General features: G+C 46.8%; 1 protein-coding gene across 1 annotated transcript in view; it reads left to right on the forward strand.

Annotated features, from left to right (window-relative positions):
* Positions 1–16,492, forward strand: part of LOC119441919 (DNA polymerase alpha catalytic subunit) — a 123,207-nt gene that overhangs the window by 13,810 nt on the left and 92,905 nt on the right. Inside the window, exons 11-13 of the mRNA XM_037706583.2 lie at positions 2,152–2,250; positions 10,775–10,849; positions 11,730–11,868. Of these exons, the coding sequence (XP_037562511.1) occupies positions 2,152–2,250; positions 10,775–10,849; positions 11,730–11,868 (313 nt within the window). The remainder of the gene's footprint in view (positions 1–2,151; positions 2,251–10,774; positions 10,850–11,729; positions 11,869–16,492) is intronic.

Raw genomic sequence — 16,492 nt, forward strand, 5'->3', positions numbered from 1 at the left:
CTTGACCACACTAATTTTTTTCTTGCTTGTTTGAAGTACACAAAATGTGCAACACCTGTTGCAAGTCTAAATCCTAGTAGTAGCTTTATAACAAGATATACAAGAACAGAAAGCCATTGTATTAAAAACTTATAAAGCTATTTTGGTAATTTCTAGCCCGAATGCATTATGCGCACAAAGCCAGCTCCGCTATATTTATTGGCTATTCCAGTTAAAATTGAGGTCATGTACGCCATATTGATGTATGTTGGACACAGCACCATAAGTGCTTGTCACTGCGCCAAATCTGATTTTTACCTACACCAACCCTGTGCCAAGAAGTGAAATGGCTGTTCCGCTACTGCATTGCATTACAATCCTCCGAATTCGTTGCGTCTGCAAAAAATGCGTCTCATGTCAAAAAACCTAGCTCCGGTACTAGTACTGTTCACCGGAGCTGGTAAAGCTCTGTTTTGGCCTTGAATTTTCGCTTCGAGCTTGTGCTAGTCAGGTTACACATGCACGTCCCCTGGAAAAGGAGGACAGACATGATTTGCAAGTTGACAGTCAGGAGTTAATTTGTTCCATGTGCGGTTTTCTGCTGTTCGCCACTGCAAGTATCAAATTCTTGCATGACAGGGCTCTCTCACTCGCATTCCATGCATTGCTTAATTCTTGCACTGCTTTTGTGCTGCTGCAAGTATTGAAAGCTTTGCTGTTTACCAGCACAATAACAAGAGCACCCATGCAAACGTGCGGCATCAAAGGAAAAAAACAATAAATTTGCGGTAATTAAAGGCCAAATGGAAGTACAGAAAGTGAACGCACACGCGTTTCAACCACAGTACTGCATGGGGAAACAGCAACAGATTAAGGACAGTTTGCGCGGGCTTTGTCTATCTTTGCTGTTGGTGAACTGCTGTGAAGATGTGTAGGCACCACAATCGTCGCTCTTTTTTTCTTCCATGGATGGAAAAACCTGCTTTCATGTACTTTGCTGAGTTATCTAGACCTTTCAGTGAATAAATGAAATATAATAAACGCTCCATCTGCACACTTATGCTAATCTGTCAAAGTGCTTGTCTTTTTTTTTTCGGTATGAACAAAAAAATAAAAACAAATTTCATGATCATTACATTTCAGAAGTTTCCTTAATTTTGTCTTTATCTGGAAAATACTTAGAGCAAAATGTGTGCCGCAACAACCCATTTGCAAAATAATTTTTTTAGCTGCTAAAATGCTTCAAGCACTAAAACAGCAGTGCCGTCACATAAAAGTCTAAAGAAATAGTTGCACTTATACAGGCTAAACAGGCGTTTGTGTTTGCAAACTATTATTTGTACAGAAGCAAGCGTTACCCTTGAACGCCAATTTAAACGGAAGCTGATGTGGGGGATTTTTTAATGGAGTGGGACTCTTTTAACACATCTAGGTAAACCAACAGACACAGGTCAAAGAAATGGAAAATGTTGTCTGTGTTGGCTGCTGTTTAGCATGCGGGTTTCCTGTTATTTGCTAATTTATGTCTATTGCTGCAAAAAACAAGCCTAGCTCGTAGCTGGCTTTTCCACGAACCCCTTGCTTCGCATATAGCAGCGAGCAGCAGGGGGAGGACACCACAGATCATGGGTGAAAGCAGCAGCAGCTATGCTTGTAGCAATGGAGAGAACGGTTACGTTTTGCCGTGCCCTAGACAAGATGGCGGATGGCACTTTGCTGTATGTCAATAGATGGTGCTTGACATTTTAAATATCCCCTATTGGATTCTTGTCGCAATGTTTTTCTCGTCACTAAGGTACAAAAAGACGAAGGTGTGGACAATGGCATGTTTGAGGGTAAAAATTACTTTGCATACAACTACTGCAATAAGTAAACCTCAATGTATTTATTTTGGTGTCTGGCACATTTTATTTAATATGTGATATGCATTGGCGCACACTAGCCTCTATAACGTAAACATTCTGATGTCCCGTTCACACTTGTATCCTTGTATCCCTCTTTCATTTGCTAGTTGCTTGTAGACAAGTAGTTTTGTGTAATTTTGTTATTTCTGCATTGTGATATGATTAGAAAGACTTCTGCACAAAAACATATTCAATGCATTTTAGCTGCTTTACAACTAACACATACAAACTAGTACCAGTACTTACTGTGCTGCTTTCATGTCCCAAGGCATCTGATGACGCAGAAGAAATGGCAGTCATGAAAACAGTCTACAATGAATTCACTCAAATTGCCGAGAGGCATCGAATTGAAGAGTTCAAGACCAAGGTATGTGAATAATTCTCATTACATTACTGAGGCAGAATGGGAAAAAAAACAAATGCCAGCCCTTCCCCTGTCGAGAAAATGGGGGTAAGTGAAGCTTGTGTCAAGATGACGCTGCCGCAGATGTTCCAATTCGTTTGCCCTAAACTCGGGATCGGCGGCTCTTCGGTGACGTTTGGCCTCAACATCCCGCTCCCACAACTTGGGTTCCGCGGCTCTTCGTTGATGTTTCGCCTGGGCTTCAAAAGCCCTCACACTAGAATCAGCACATCGACAACGAGCCCTTTCCATACCTGCCAACTCTCCCGAATTGTTGTTGCATCTCACGATTGTACGGACGCGGCCTCAAGTCTCCCGTAAAGTAACCGCCACAGCACCGCGCTTTTTTTTTTTTTTTTTTTTTTTTTACGCCTTGGATTTTCCAGATTGGCTCGTCTCAGGCTGGGTCGCAGATTTTTAGCAATTCAGTCGTTATATGACCGTGAGTGCGTTAGGCTTCAGTTGGCTTTGTCAGGTTGTCGAGTGAAGTGCGAATGCCGAACTACTCTTTGTTTCCCTGAGTTTACCGTATTTTCCGGTCTATAGCTTACACCTTTGTATAAGATGCACCCCCCTCAAAACGGCAGTTTTTCTGGAAAAAAAATGTATATAAGTCGCACCGGTGTATCAGACGCACCTGTTCGTTCGGTAAGCGATTTAAAAATATTACAGTGACGTTTCACTCCGTGAATATTTCTACTCCAGACGCATTTCTGCCGCAATGTTCCGTATAAAATCCAAGGGCGATAACATCGTCCCGGCGCGCTGTATGCTATATGTGCGAGTGAAAGCATCCGACGGTGAGCCGAATCGGGCCCAAGGGAAGAATGCGGGAAGGCAGCGCGGGAGGGAGGGGGGGGGGGGGCGGCTTGTACTCTGGTAGCAACTGCGTAGCTTGCGCAGGGGCGCGCGCCTTATCTTGACAGGGATCTGCAGATGCGACGAATTCTGGGTCGCCCGACTCGCGGTCAGCCTGCCACCGCTTGCATTGCTGCTCTGTCCTCGCACGGCGCTCGGGAACCCGATCACGAGAAGAACGTACCCGGCACCTCGATAGCGGGCACAGATCCCGTAGCAATTAAGTTAACCAGCACGCTTTACGTGGCCATAACACTGAATCCGATTTTGACGGCAGTTTTTCAGGAAAAAAACTTACATAAGACGCACCGGCAAAAAATTCTGGAAAAAAGCACGTCTTATACACCGGAAAGTACGGTAGTTGGAACGATTGATGGCACTTTCAGAAGCCAAGAATAAGTACTTGCAAATATTTCTGAGATCATACACGACGGAGTTTCTGTGCTTTGTCACTTCGTGAAGTCGTGACAAGTATGGACTCTATACCATGTGCGCCGTTTCGCACAGCGGCAACATTTTTTTCTTGACCCCCCCCCCTCGCACGGCAGTCTCCCGAATTTTCATGTTGCTAGGTTGGCAGGTATGCCTTTTCCCAAGCGAATTCGCAGCACCGTTGCTCAAACGCAGCCTGCTCCTCGGTGGAACACACCACACGCGGCCTTCGCATCCGGTCGCCAAAACTGATCTGTGGCGAGAGAAGCCCGGCTTAGCTCGCGCCAGCCCCCTTTCCTTCCCTTTCCCTCCCCACGACACACCAAACGACCAATCAGTGGTTTGGTTTCCTTCCTCCCTTCCTTCTCTTTCTTTCTTGTCCCTGGCTCATACCCGCATATCCCATGCGGGTATGCGCCACATGTGATTTTATTATTGTTAATCATGACGTAACTGACAAGCATGTGATGTTATTGACATCATGATATCAGTCATGTTAGTAATACATTTGTAGCCTTCCATGCCAATTTTGGTATATACCAAGTGAACGAGACGCAAGTTTTCAACAGGTTTTCGATAGGGTTTTAGCGTGACAGCACCACTGCCACTGACACTTGTGAGGCAACACAAGCTTCGCTTAAAAAACAGTTTTGCCTGAAGGCACAGCATTGAAAGCAATAGCAAGGTTTAGCGTTGCGCTGATAATGTCTTGGAACGCTGGCGTTGCAGGCAACGCACTTCGATGGTGCACGAGATCAGACTGAAGGAAAACCGTAGGGTGTTTGATAACACCCCAAGAAAGGATTACATAGATTTAGCTTGACGTTTAATCTCTGTTCCTCTCAAACGATTGTGTGCACCACGATGTAATATGCACACAGCTGATCAACAGGAACCAGGGTGTCTACCAACCGGGAAAACAGGGAATTCTCAGGGATTTTGAATATTCTGGAAAAACTCAGGGAAAACTCAGGGAATTTGTGCCTCTATCAGGGAAAATTGCTCTAGGGATGGGCGAATATAGGGTATTGTCGAATATTTCATTGAATAATTCTATGTTCGTTATTCGCTTCGATTCGAATTCATGGATTCAATATTTTCGAATTATTCAGCGGTCCCGAATAGGCAGCCAAAAGCCACGGACGGTCGGTGCAAATCTCGGATGCTTTGCTTCACGTCATGGCTACCATACATCAACCATAAATCTCGAAGGCTATATGTTTTTGCATTAAAGAGCCTGAAATGTGCGACGCAGAAGAGCAGAAACGGCGCTAGCGCACAACCGAAACGAAGCGGCGGAGTCCGCATGGCCATAGTCAGCAGCGGAAATCGTGCGTGAATTTATTTATTTATTTATTTATTTATTTTTACATACTGCAGCCCTGTTAGGGCTATGGCAGGAGTGGGGAATTATACAGTTGTAGAGCGTACACAAGTTGCAAATATAAGCAGCACGAAGCAAGAACAAACAACACAAAAGATAAATCAATAACAGTCAAGCTTGAGCAAGAAATCGTCCAGAGGAATGAATGACAGCAACGACGCAACGCTTCGTGCCTATTTGTGCCTTTATTGCGTTGGCCGCGGGATTTCATAGTCGCCACCCATCATCGCGTCGATAGCTGCCGCGGTTTCTTTCGCAGCGGTTTCGTTTAGTTTCGTTTTGACTCAATGCGCACGTCGGCCGCGTGCCTAAAAAGCTGCCTAGTGGCCAGTGGCGCAACGACGGGGGGGGGGGGGTATTCGGGGGTTGCAACCCCCCTCCCCCCCCCTGAGGCCGACTTAACCCCCCCTTTTGTTTAACCCCTTTTCTTTCCTTACGCATTTGAGTGCTGCAACTAAGATGTAAGACGCGCAATCGTCTGCACACTCGCAAAAAGCGCATTTTTTTGACAATTAATTTCCCGTGAAGAAATCGAAATTAGTGCTGTTTAGATGGTATTGACAAGCTGTCAACCCCCCCCCCCCCCCTCCCTGGCAGAGATACTGGGTGCGCTACTGCTAGTGGCCATCCATGATCGCATAGATAGCGACCGCGATTTCGTCTGAAGTTGTTGCAGGGAACGGTAGTTTCGTTCTGACTCGGTGCGTGCATCGGCCGGGTATGGTCACACTAGCGGCAAGTTGCCGCGCGTCAGCGCCTTGCCGCGAAGTCCACCGTGGCTATCGCGTCTCGCCGCGCGGCAGCGCGATATGATCTCGCGCGCTCTCGGAACGCGGAATCACCGTGAGCGAAAAGGGTGCGATCGGACAGCGTCCAGAAATCCCTCGATAGAACCGCGAGAGACGACAATCGTCGATTGATAACCCGGCGCGGAGCGGCGGAGGTCCGGTTGCCATTGGCTCCGTGACGTCGCTCTCGGCACCCTCGGCAAGCTGTAAAACCCCCGATTCCTGCCGCTTTTGCCGCGCGCGTCATGATGCGTTGCCGCTCGCGGCATGACGCGGGCGTTTTTGCCGCTATCGTGGGCAAAGTCGCCGTTCATAATCGTGTCGATAAAGGCCGTGGTTGCGTCAAGCAGTTGTTTCGGTTTGACTCGGGGCAAAGCTGTCGAGGATGAAGCGCACCGGCTACATCACGATGGACGTGCGATACGTTGGCTGTGAGCTTATTGGCGAAAAAATTATCGGGATGTGCGCGCGGTAGTGCAAAGCGTGTCGGAAATGATGGCGCGCGCCGCAGACGTGCTGCGAAGGAAGTCGCGAGGCCTCAATCGCCGCTGCGAGAGCTAATCAGTCACAAGATGACGAGAATTGCAGCTTCCGCACTGCTTTCGTGCTAAATAGCGAAAGGATTTGCTCATACATTATACTAATAAAATCGTGCTGACGTAGTAAGCATTTGCTTATTGTTTTCGGCATACCCTGATAATTCGGACATTTTTTTTTATATCCCGTGAAATTCGAATTAACTAGGTTTTACTGTAATATGTAATATATACTGTTCAAACTATTCGATTCGAAATTATTTGACCAAATCAATACTCGCTTCGAACCTCAAATCCACTAATCGCCCGTCCCTAAATTAGCTGTAATTTAATTAAAAGGGAACGAAAGCTGTGGTAATGGAGGGAGGGAGGGGAGGCGACGTTTAGCTGCGCCCCCAAATGCGTATTTATATAAAAATGTGGTGAGGCGAGAAGGTGGTAAAGACTTCGGACGCTGCTCGACAAGTGTCCCGTTCAGATCTCGTCGAAAACTTCGGAGCCGCCCCCAGAGGCACAGGCAACAGTCACCAGCGCCGTGCACGTTCGGTGCGAACGCGGGCAAAACGCCGACGGCGTCGACAACAGTTCGGCGCATTGCTGGTGCTGCTGCATGTCTAAGTTTATACAGCTGATCGATAAAACTACTATCCTTACTCCGTAAAGCTCTCTACTAATTTGCTATCGCAATTGATGCTTCGCATTTTTTTAACATGCTTACTAAAGAGTGACAGCATCAGGCAACATGGTGTCAGCCCATCTTGATGTAAAAGAAAGTTCCGTTTCACTCAGGGAATTTAGCAAAATCACTCAGGGAAAACCTGGAAAACTCAGGGAATCTGAAAATGTCAACTTGGTAGACACCCTGGGAACCCTGATTTGTGTGCACACAATGCTAATGCCAGCTGCAGAGACCAGAACGTTGCCTTGACTCTGGCAGAGCCAATTCAGGGGAATGTGGCAGTGTGTCCACTTGGCTTGATCTCTTTTGCAGACAAACACACTGCACATCTCTGTAGATGTTCTAACCCTCCAGCACAAGTGTGCTGTCAGTCATCGTCGGCAGCCTATTTTAAGTCCACTGCCATAAAAAGGCGTCTCTCGAAGATCTCCAATTACCCCCTGTTCTGTGTCACCTGCACCCACCCTGTGCCCTCAAATTTCTTAATACTATTTCTCCATCTGATCATCTGCCTCCCTCAACCATCTTTTCATTCTTTACACACCCATGCTGTTCCTTTAATTGAAAATTTATCAGTTCTACGTGTTAAATGGCCTGCCCACCTCTGCTCCCTTTCCTAAACTAAATTATTGCATACCCATCATTATGTCAAGTTGCTATTTTTGATTAGATTTATTTTTGCCTTACCACTTACCCATAGCTTCCTCAATTCGGCCTTGAGGTTGTCCTTGACAGTATACGAGCTTGATCGGGACTAATAGTTCCTTTTCTTTTTTAGTACGCAGTGTGTGTAATATCTAAGTTTGCCTAGATGAAAAGATATGATCTTGCCATAACACCCGTTGTTATGATCTTTTGTTTTACTGCTTTTGTTGTTGCATAGGTCAGAGCATGTGTTGTGTTGTGTCGTTGGATGTTATTATTCATAGTGCATTCTGGAATTTCCTTCATTGGTAAGCATTGTAAAATTCACCTTGGAAATTACTTTTACATGGCATGCGACAACTTGAAACAGGATTCTCATAAACAGATCAAGTGGTCATCTTTAATGTGCTTCATCTCAAAGGAGCATATTGGCCTGAAGACAGTGAGCACATTGGCAAAAAGAAAATAAGTAATGAACTTAGACGTTTTTATAAGCACTTGCAGTTCATTTTAAAAAATTATTGTCACTTTTATTGCATATTTTTCATCAGGTTACATTCATGTACAATGGGCTTCCTTCAAAACTCTTGAAAAGATTGCATGATAAACTTCACATTTGTCTTATTGGGAGTCTACTGTTTTTGGTTATTTTATTGCGATAGCAATTATATGGACACTTCAACTGGATTTCTGCCGTCGCCGTCGCCGTGAGGTTCCCTATAGATAAAATCTTCGCCGCGCGTCGTATGCCCGAGCGGAAGCGTGCGGGGATACGCGCTATCACGGAGAGTGAACGCACTCAATCACCCACGCGCAAGCAAGGAAGCTGGAAGCCAGCGCCGGAGGGAGCGCGCGCGAAGGGGGGGGGGGGGGGGCGCACTTCTACTCTGCCAACAACCGCGCTCGTCGCTCGCTCGTCCGCACCGTCTCTTATCTCCACACGGCTCTGACCTTTATGCGCCGTGCATTCGCCGCTCAGTTTCCGTTGAAGCGATAGACCGCACGTACCTTCGCCCGTGGCAGCGTATGCGCTCGCTGCCAGCGTTTTGACAGTCGTTGTCTCCAGTCATTCAGTGTGATCTATTCATGTTTGTTTGTGCGCGCTCACACCACGCTTGTTCATTCAGTTAGTAATAGTCGGGCCACGTTTTCTAACGCACGCTACACATGCAATGCTGCCCGTATCGGCAGTGCAGCACTACAGCTGTGTCCCTTCGCACGCGCTGCCCACGGGAAGCGCTTCTCATCAACACCATCGTTTCACACGCGCCTTCTCGTGGTCATCGAGTCTCTTCATGTCGGTCTACTTACGCCGCAGCACACCTGCTTACTTAATCAGCTCATGTTTACTACAATTCATATTGCTACCAAAGCCGCTCACCTTACTTCGTATGACATTGCTGTGTTGCTATCGCATTCATTGCTTCGCCCTTAGGGCGAAACTGTGACATTTTTTTTTACCTTTTCCTTTTGCTAGTTATGTTCTTAAGTTGGTGTTAAATTTAAAAAATTAGTAATACAGAAGGTAAGATTGTGAACTTGGCCCATAGGTTTGCTTTCCACTGTTCCTTTCACAGGGCCATGCCATGGTCGTCCAACTACTTTCAGTTTATCATTGTAAATGAGAGTAGAGGGCCAATTTGCTTTTATACAAACCAGAAAAGTAAGTTCTCAGCACCCATAATGTCAATTTGAAATCACTGCCTCTAAGCCCCTCCTATTGATATCAACCACCATTTCGGCATGGCTTGTGTGAAATGAAGAAGTGCGGAGCCACCACTGTGTCATCTGCCCCGAAACATTGCCGGCATGTATGCGCTGTGCTGAGGTGGATAGGTCTACTGCTATGCAAGAGCTGTAGCAGAAACCAAACTCAACGAGAAGGCTCAGGCTGGGCATGTAACTTTGTGATGTTAAGTGTTTAGAGCACAACATTGAAGAGTCCAAAGACGGCCAGGTGTTTCGTACCATGGTCAGCTCCTTTGCCTTATGTTCCATAAGGCTTGATTTGGAAACTTCAGGAACGACATTGGACTCTCCTTGCTTCACACACTCTGGCACCCAACAGCGCAGCGAGGGTGTCACTGTTGCACAAGTTGTGCCCACAATTCTTTTAATTGCGTGATAAAAAACAGCTCAAACCAGTTAACACCTGAAGAAACTATCTCAGGCTGACCACCGAGATGCACATGCAAAAAATGGAACTACACTTATATCACGCACATTGATCGTGCAGAACGCACTTCATTTTGTCCCACGTCAGTGTTGCCAGACTGCTGCTGTATAGTTCCACTGCAACACAAAAAATTTAAAATGAAAATTTTCTATTGCATTGAATGTACTGAAATTTTGCCAGCTTGCTGTGGAATGCATATGGAAGCATTGCATCACTCATGCTGAATAGGTTGATGTCATGGACCATTTAAACATTTTAAGCTATGAAATGTGATGATGCCTGGGGATTTCCACTTTTGAAAACCTCTTATATAGGCCATAAAGCAAAGAGAATATTGGAGTAGGATGCCACATCATTTACTGTTAACCCTCGTTAACTCGAACTCTGATATCTCGAAATGTCGGTCAAGTCAAAATTTTTCCTGGGTCAGTGTCAACTCCATCTATTTCTCACCTCTTATCACGACTGCGAAAATGTCAGGTAAAAGTCATTACCCAAAGGTTTCAATACTTTGTGCGCTGATGCAATATTGCCAAGTTTGTAGCAAATTTCACTTCATTCTACGCCACTCTTATCCACCGTTCACGGCCGGCTGCGATCTCATTGATAATGTGGGTAGAGTGTCACTCTGACCTCTGACGAAGCGCGATAAGTGCCAGAACGTACACGTGACCTCTGCAACTTTCATGCTCACGTGTGCGCGGAGCGTCATCAGTTTGCTTATTCGCCGTGCTCTGAGTTTCTATGTGCATCCACACGCTATGCCATAATCTATGTGCGAATTGTCTACGTGGTCTATGCACGGTCTACTCTATGCATAGCCAGGGGCTTATATTTTTGTGATTTCGCTTATCTCGAAATTTTCCCCAGTTTTTGCAACTTAACGTTAACAGGGTTTTACTATATAGTTGCCTCTGAATTTGCCTTGTGGAACCTGTGTAGCATGCATCGATGTCGACTTGCCTTTTACTGTGTCCTACATTTCCATAGGTTACCACGAAGCTTTATGCTTTCGGAAAAAAGGGTGTTCCTGCGGAAGCCAGGTACTTGGAGATCCTGTATCCTGTAAGTATGAATTTGCAACACTGGTGTGCTTTGGGCATGTACGCTTTTATTGCGATAGCAATTATATGGACACTTCAACCGGATTTCTGCCGTCGGCGTTGCCGTGAGGTTCCGTATAGATAAAATCTTCGCCGCGCGCCGTATGCCTGAGCGGAAGCGTGCGGGGACGCGCGCTATCACGAAGAGCGAACGCACTCAATCTCCCACGCGCAAGCAAGGAAGCGGGAAGCCAGCGCCGGAGGGAGCGGGGGCACTTCTATTCTGCCAACAACCGCACTCGTCGCTCGCCCGCACCATCTCTTATCTCCACACGGCTCTGACCTTTATGCGCTGTGCATTCGCCGCTCAGTTACCGTTGCAGCGATAGACCGCACGTACCTTCGCCCGCTGCGGCGTATGCGCTTGCTGCCAGCATTTTGACAGTCGTTGTCTGCAGTCATTCAGTGTGATCTTTTCATGTTTGTTTGTGCGCGCTCACACCACACTTGTTCATTCAGTTAGTAATAGTCAGGCCACATTTTCCAACGCACGCTACACATGCAATGCTGCCCGGATCGGCAGTGCAGCGCTACAGGTGTGTCCCTTCGCACGCGCAGCCCACGGGAAGCGCTTCTCATCAACACCACCGTTTCACACGCGCCTTCTCATGGTCATTGAGTCTCTCTTCTTGTCGGTCTACTTACGCCGCAGCACACCTGCTTACTTAATCAGCTCATGTTTACTACAATTCATATTGCTACCAAAGCCGCTCACCTTACTTCGTATGACATTGCTGTGTTGCTATCGCAATCATTGCTTCGCCCTTAGGGCGAAACTGTGACATTTTTTGTTTCACTGTCTCCTTTTTGTGTTTCCTCATTTTTCTTTCTCTGATGTCAAGGCTCACTATCCTGCACTGCCAAGTGACTTGAGTGGGAAGTCCTTTAGTGCTGCTTTTGGAATGAACACATCAAGCCTGGAAGCTTTACTGATCAACCAAAAGCTAAAAGGGCCTTGCTGGCTTGAGCTCAAGAATCCAGGTGGGATGCCTTTCTTGTTTTTCATTTTGGCCTAATCAGCACAATTAATCACATTGCGTTACCCCTTCAGCCTTCAGACGTTGCATCTACACCTACATGTTGCCTTGGATTACAAGCACTTACAAAATTAATTATGTTTGAAATGTGCTGTATATATCTGCAATAATTTCCAAGCAAACCTGCACCAAAATTATCTTTTATTACAAGCAAATTGTGTTTGGAAGAGCTGCTGTGTAATAAGACATCAAGTTTGTTTTGTTTTTTTCTGCTTTCACTGGTACGTCATATGCCTGGTCTCATTCTTATATTGTGTTTGACAGTAAGGATTTATGCCAGGCGCATTCTAAAATGGCTGTGTGTTTTCCTGGTATGTTCAATGTAAATCGGTCAGTTTGATTCTCATAACTAAAGCATTTTTTCAGTGTTCAGGCATGGAGTCCACACTTTTAACCACATTGAAACATACACAAAAATTGTGACTTTAAAACTGCAGTTTGATTTTATTGATACTGAGGATGCAAGAAATGTGGTACATAAAAATATTTAAATGACAGAAATAAATAGCGCCTAAAGGAACCACATTTCGAATCTGGTTCCGGATAGGGCACAAGAAGAGTCCAGCTACAATGTCATGGATTTTTGTGGGAAAGCCAACCTCTGATTTCCTCGCAAGAATACAGTAGAACCCCACTGTTACGTTCCCGGGTGCTGCGTCATTTTCGGCCAGTCCTGGCATAGCTGCCATAGGACCCAATGCATTGGTAACCCCACTGTTGCGTCGCAACTGTGGGATCGTTCCTGCGTCATGCATTGCGAACTGCCACCCCGCGTCGGCCCGAGCGGCCATGTTGACTTTTCATGCCGCTTGACTTGGTGGCTTGACCATGGGATTGGCCGCCCAAAGTGGCCGGAGTGACACCTATGACGTATTTTTCGTTTCTGCCAGCAAAAGCATGGCCTTTGAAATCCGTATTTGCTATCTAAGAATGGTGTCTATGATGCGTTGGGGCCCTAAAATTGGTTTTGGCGCATGATGTTCCGTATAAACACCAAAACTGAGAGCTGGGCCAGTTGGTGTGGTTCCATCTTAAGAAAAAACTAGCGCGAAAAAGACGTGGATGAGCAAAAAACTACAAACACAGTGCCCATGTTTGTAATTTCTTGCTCATCCGTGTCTTTTTTGCGCTAGTTTTTTGTTAAAATGGTGCTGTAATAAAGTAAACAGCGTCGTCGCGCGCCGTATGCTGTATGTGCGAGTGCACGGTGCTAGAATAATGTACGAGTGAAAGCGTGTGAGGGGAGCCGACGACTGCAGCTAAATCTTGCGCGCGCAAGAAAGCGGGGAGGAAGCGTGCCTTCTTTCGTCGCGCTCGAGGCACAGGGGAGGGGAAGGGAGGGATAGTGGCCGGCGTTGCACTATGGCATCAACTGCGTACTGCGCGGTGGCACAAGGTTGCGCGAGCCGTATCTTGAAAGCGATCTGCGTTGGGGGCACAGTCTAGGCAGTGTAGGTGCGTCGGCGGCTCATAGCTTTGTGCATGCTGTGTGTTCTCGGTGCTCCGTCTGCATTGAAGCGATAGACGGCACGCAGTTCACATCGCTCGCTGCTGATGCCACGTTTCCTCGAAAGTGCATGCCCGCTCTCATCGAGTGTGATGTGTTCAGGTTTGCCTGTGCGCACTGACACCGTACTTGTTAATATAGTTAATAAGTGAATGTTTACAAGTTTATACGGCGACGATAAAACTACTATCCTTACTTTGTATAGCTGTCTACTAGTTTGCTATCGCAATTGATGCTTCGGCTTTCGGGCAAAACTGCTACTTTTTTTAACACGTAAGAATTAAAGTAAAATAGTGCACAGTTCACCACTACTCTCATTTCTCAATTTTTCCAATTTCTCGGCTCTTGCGATTTTTTTTTTTTTTTTTCGGGGTTCCAATGGACACAGTTTTATGAGATCGAGGCACAGTTGTGGGAAAAAATGAAGGTGCAGTAATGCAGGGCACCGTATCCTGTCAGGGTTGAATTAATGGACGTGAAATACAGTGAGATGAAACAGTTCAGACGCAAATACACACTCAAGTGTAACTTATCATTACCATGCTTACAGCATAGACCGCTTATAGCATAAGTCTCTGGAGTCGCAAATATCCACACTGTAAGTGGTACTGCACTATAACCAAAACAACATTTTCTAAAGGCTGCTTACGTGCAAAACACGTAGACCAAGCAGCTCTGCGCGCCCACTGCCACCACTCCACCTCCTCCTCATATTGGCCGGCGCACTTCGTGAAGAAGTGTGCTCGGTGCCGCGCTTGTGTGCGGGATTTTCCTGCGGAAGCCACATTATAATTGGTATTTCATCTCACACGGCTGCACTATAAGCGATGTGCATATATAGTACATGGAGTTTTGTGGAAGGTTCAACGGGAGTCGGAAAGTGACTCTTTTTTGCCGATTCTGCACTATAAGCAGTTACATTATAAGTGGTCTAAGCTGTACGAGCATGCACTGTATCCCATCATTTCAGCATGCCAACGTGCTGCACATGTGCAGTCAAACCCGGATATATCGAGCTCGAAATTATGAAATACTATGCCTATCCGAAGCTTATCTGAGATCTCCATCTCTGCACATCCCGGGGGCTTTACTGAGATCGTGAAAAGTGGGAACATACCAATTTGCTTCTCCAAGGCTGTGTCGAATTGACAAAAGTTGATGCGCAGGCGTTGAATCCTGCTCTATGGCACAGCAAAACGCCTCAGACTCCAAACCATACAGACTTTTATTGCGATAGCAATTATATGGACACTCCAGGTGCATTTCTGCGGTCACTGTCACCGTGATGTTCCATATGTAGTCCAAGGGCGATAACATCGTCGCCGCTCGCCATATGCTGTACTATGTCGGAGTGAAAGCGTGCCAGGGATAGCCGACGATGGTGGCTCAATCTAGCGCACGCAAGGGAGGAAACCGAGGAAGAAGCACGCCTTAATCCGTCGCGCGCGAGGCACCGGGTGGGGGGGGAGGGAGGGCGGACGTTCCACTCCAGCGGCTGCTGCATATGGCACGGCCACGTGGGCCCTATTTTGAAAGTGATCTGCAATGAGTACAGAGTCTAGGTGCGCCGAGGGCTCAGCTTCGTGTGCACTGTGTTCTCACCGCTTAGTTTGTGTTGAAGCGAGAGACACCATTTGTTCGCTGCTGCTGCTGCTGCACTTCCTCACTCCAGCATTTTGACAGCGAGTTTCCATGGTCATCGAGGGAGATGTGTTCATGGCCGGTATTTTGTAGCGATGCCTTTTCGCACTTATCGCTCTTTGTCAGTGGTCAGAGCAACGGTCCGTTCGCATTTTTAACAGGATCAGCCGGCCGTGAGCGGTGGATGAGAAGACTAGTATAGAATATCGATTGTCATAAGGCATCGCTACAAAATACCGGCCCATGTTTGCTTGTGCGCACGTGACAACGTGCTCGTTAATTTAGTTAGTAAGGAAATGTTTACGAGTTTATACGGCCGATAAAGCTACTATTGTTACTTCATATAGCTGTCTACTAATTTGCTATCGCGATCGATGCTTCGCTTTTCGGGTGAAACTGCGACTTTTTTATTTAGAGGTGGCTGCAGGACAAAAAATCACTTAAAATTTTTTTCCCACATAATAAACGCACCCCCCTCCCCCAACTTTGTGCAAATTTTTGAGAAAGAAAGTGCAATCAATGTGCGAGTAAATATAGTACTAATCGCAAGCTAACCCTAAAAGCCCACGTGTGCCAGACGTGACACTGCTTTGTGCCTAGCATGCGTCGAAGTGCTTGTTGTGCATTCTTATTTTGAAAAATGCCGCTAGTTCCACACAGTGAAATCTGTCCCCCCCCCCCGGCCTTTCACGCGACGGAAGCAGGGCCGGGCTCGACTGGCGCGCCCGGCCGTGACGGAAGTCGCGTTCGCTCTCTCCTGTGCGTTCGCTCTGTGCGTGAAGGCGTGCATCCGGCGCGCGGTGACGTTAAACTCATGCTCCACGTCTCATGCTCCTCCTCCGCATCGCCTTCGTTGATCTGCTCTCCCGTCGGTGGGCGCACCTCGTTAAAAAGCGTGCGCGCTACCGCCCTTGTCGGCGAGATTTTCCAGCGGAAGCCGCATTATGACCGGTATTTCGTCTCACGCGGCTGCACTGTAAGCGGTATGCGTATACATGGAGTTCTATGGGAGGGTAAACAGGAGTCGGAAAAGGCCGCGTTGTAGCCAGTTCTGCACTATAAACAGTTACGTTATAAGTGATCTATACTGTAAATGCTTTTTACGTGCGCATGCCTGAGTGCGTTCACCTCTGACTGTTTAATTTAGCTAGTTTGTGTTTCGATGATACGAATTTCAGCTAATATGAATATTTTTCGTGACCCCGTGAGATTCGTATCATCGAGATTTCACTGTACTTGCCGTGCTGCCATCAGTGCACTTGTACTGCGAATTGTGCGTGAACGTGCCTGGCCGCGGGGGATGATCCTCGTACAGGGGCAACGAGCGAGGCGATCTGTTGTGTCATGTTTTAGAACCGGTTTACTGTTGGAATGAGTTATTCTCACCTCTCGACCGCCTTAAAAAGTCCGGGCGTCTTTT

Source organism: Dermacentor silvarum, chromosome 2, assembly GCF_013339745.2.
Source record: "Dermacentor silvarum isolate Dsil-2018 chromosome 2, BIME_Dsil_1.4, whole genome shotgun sequence".
Classification (NCBI taxonomy): Eukaryota; Metazoa; Arthropoda; class Arachnida; order Ixodida; family Ixodidae; genus Dermacentor; species Dermacentor silvarum.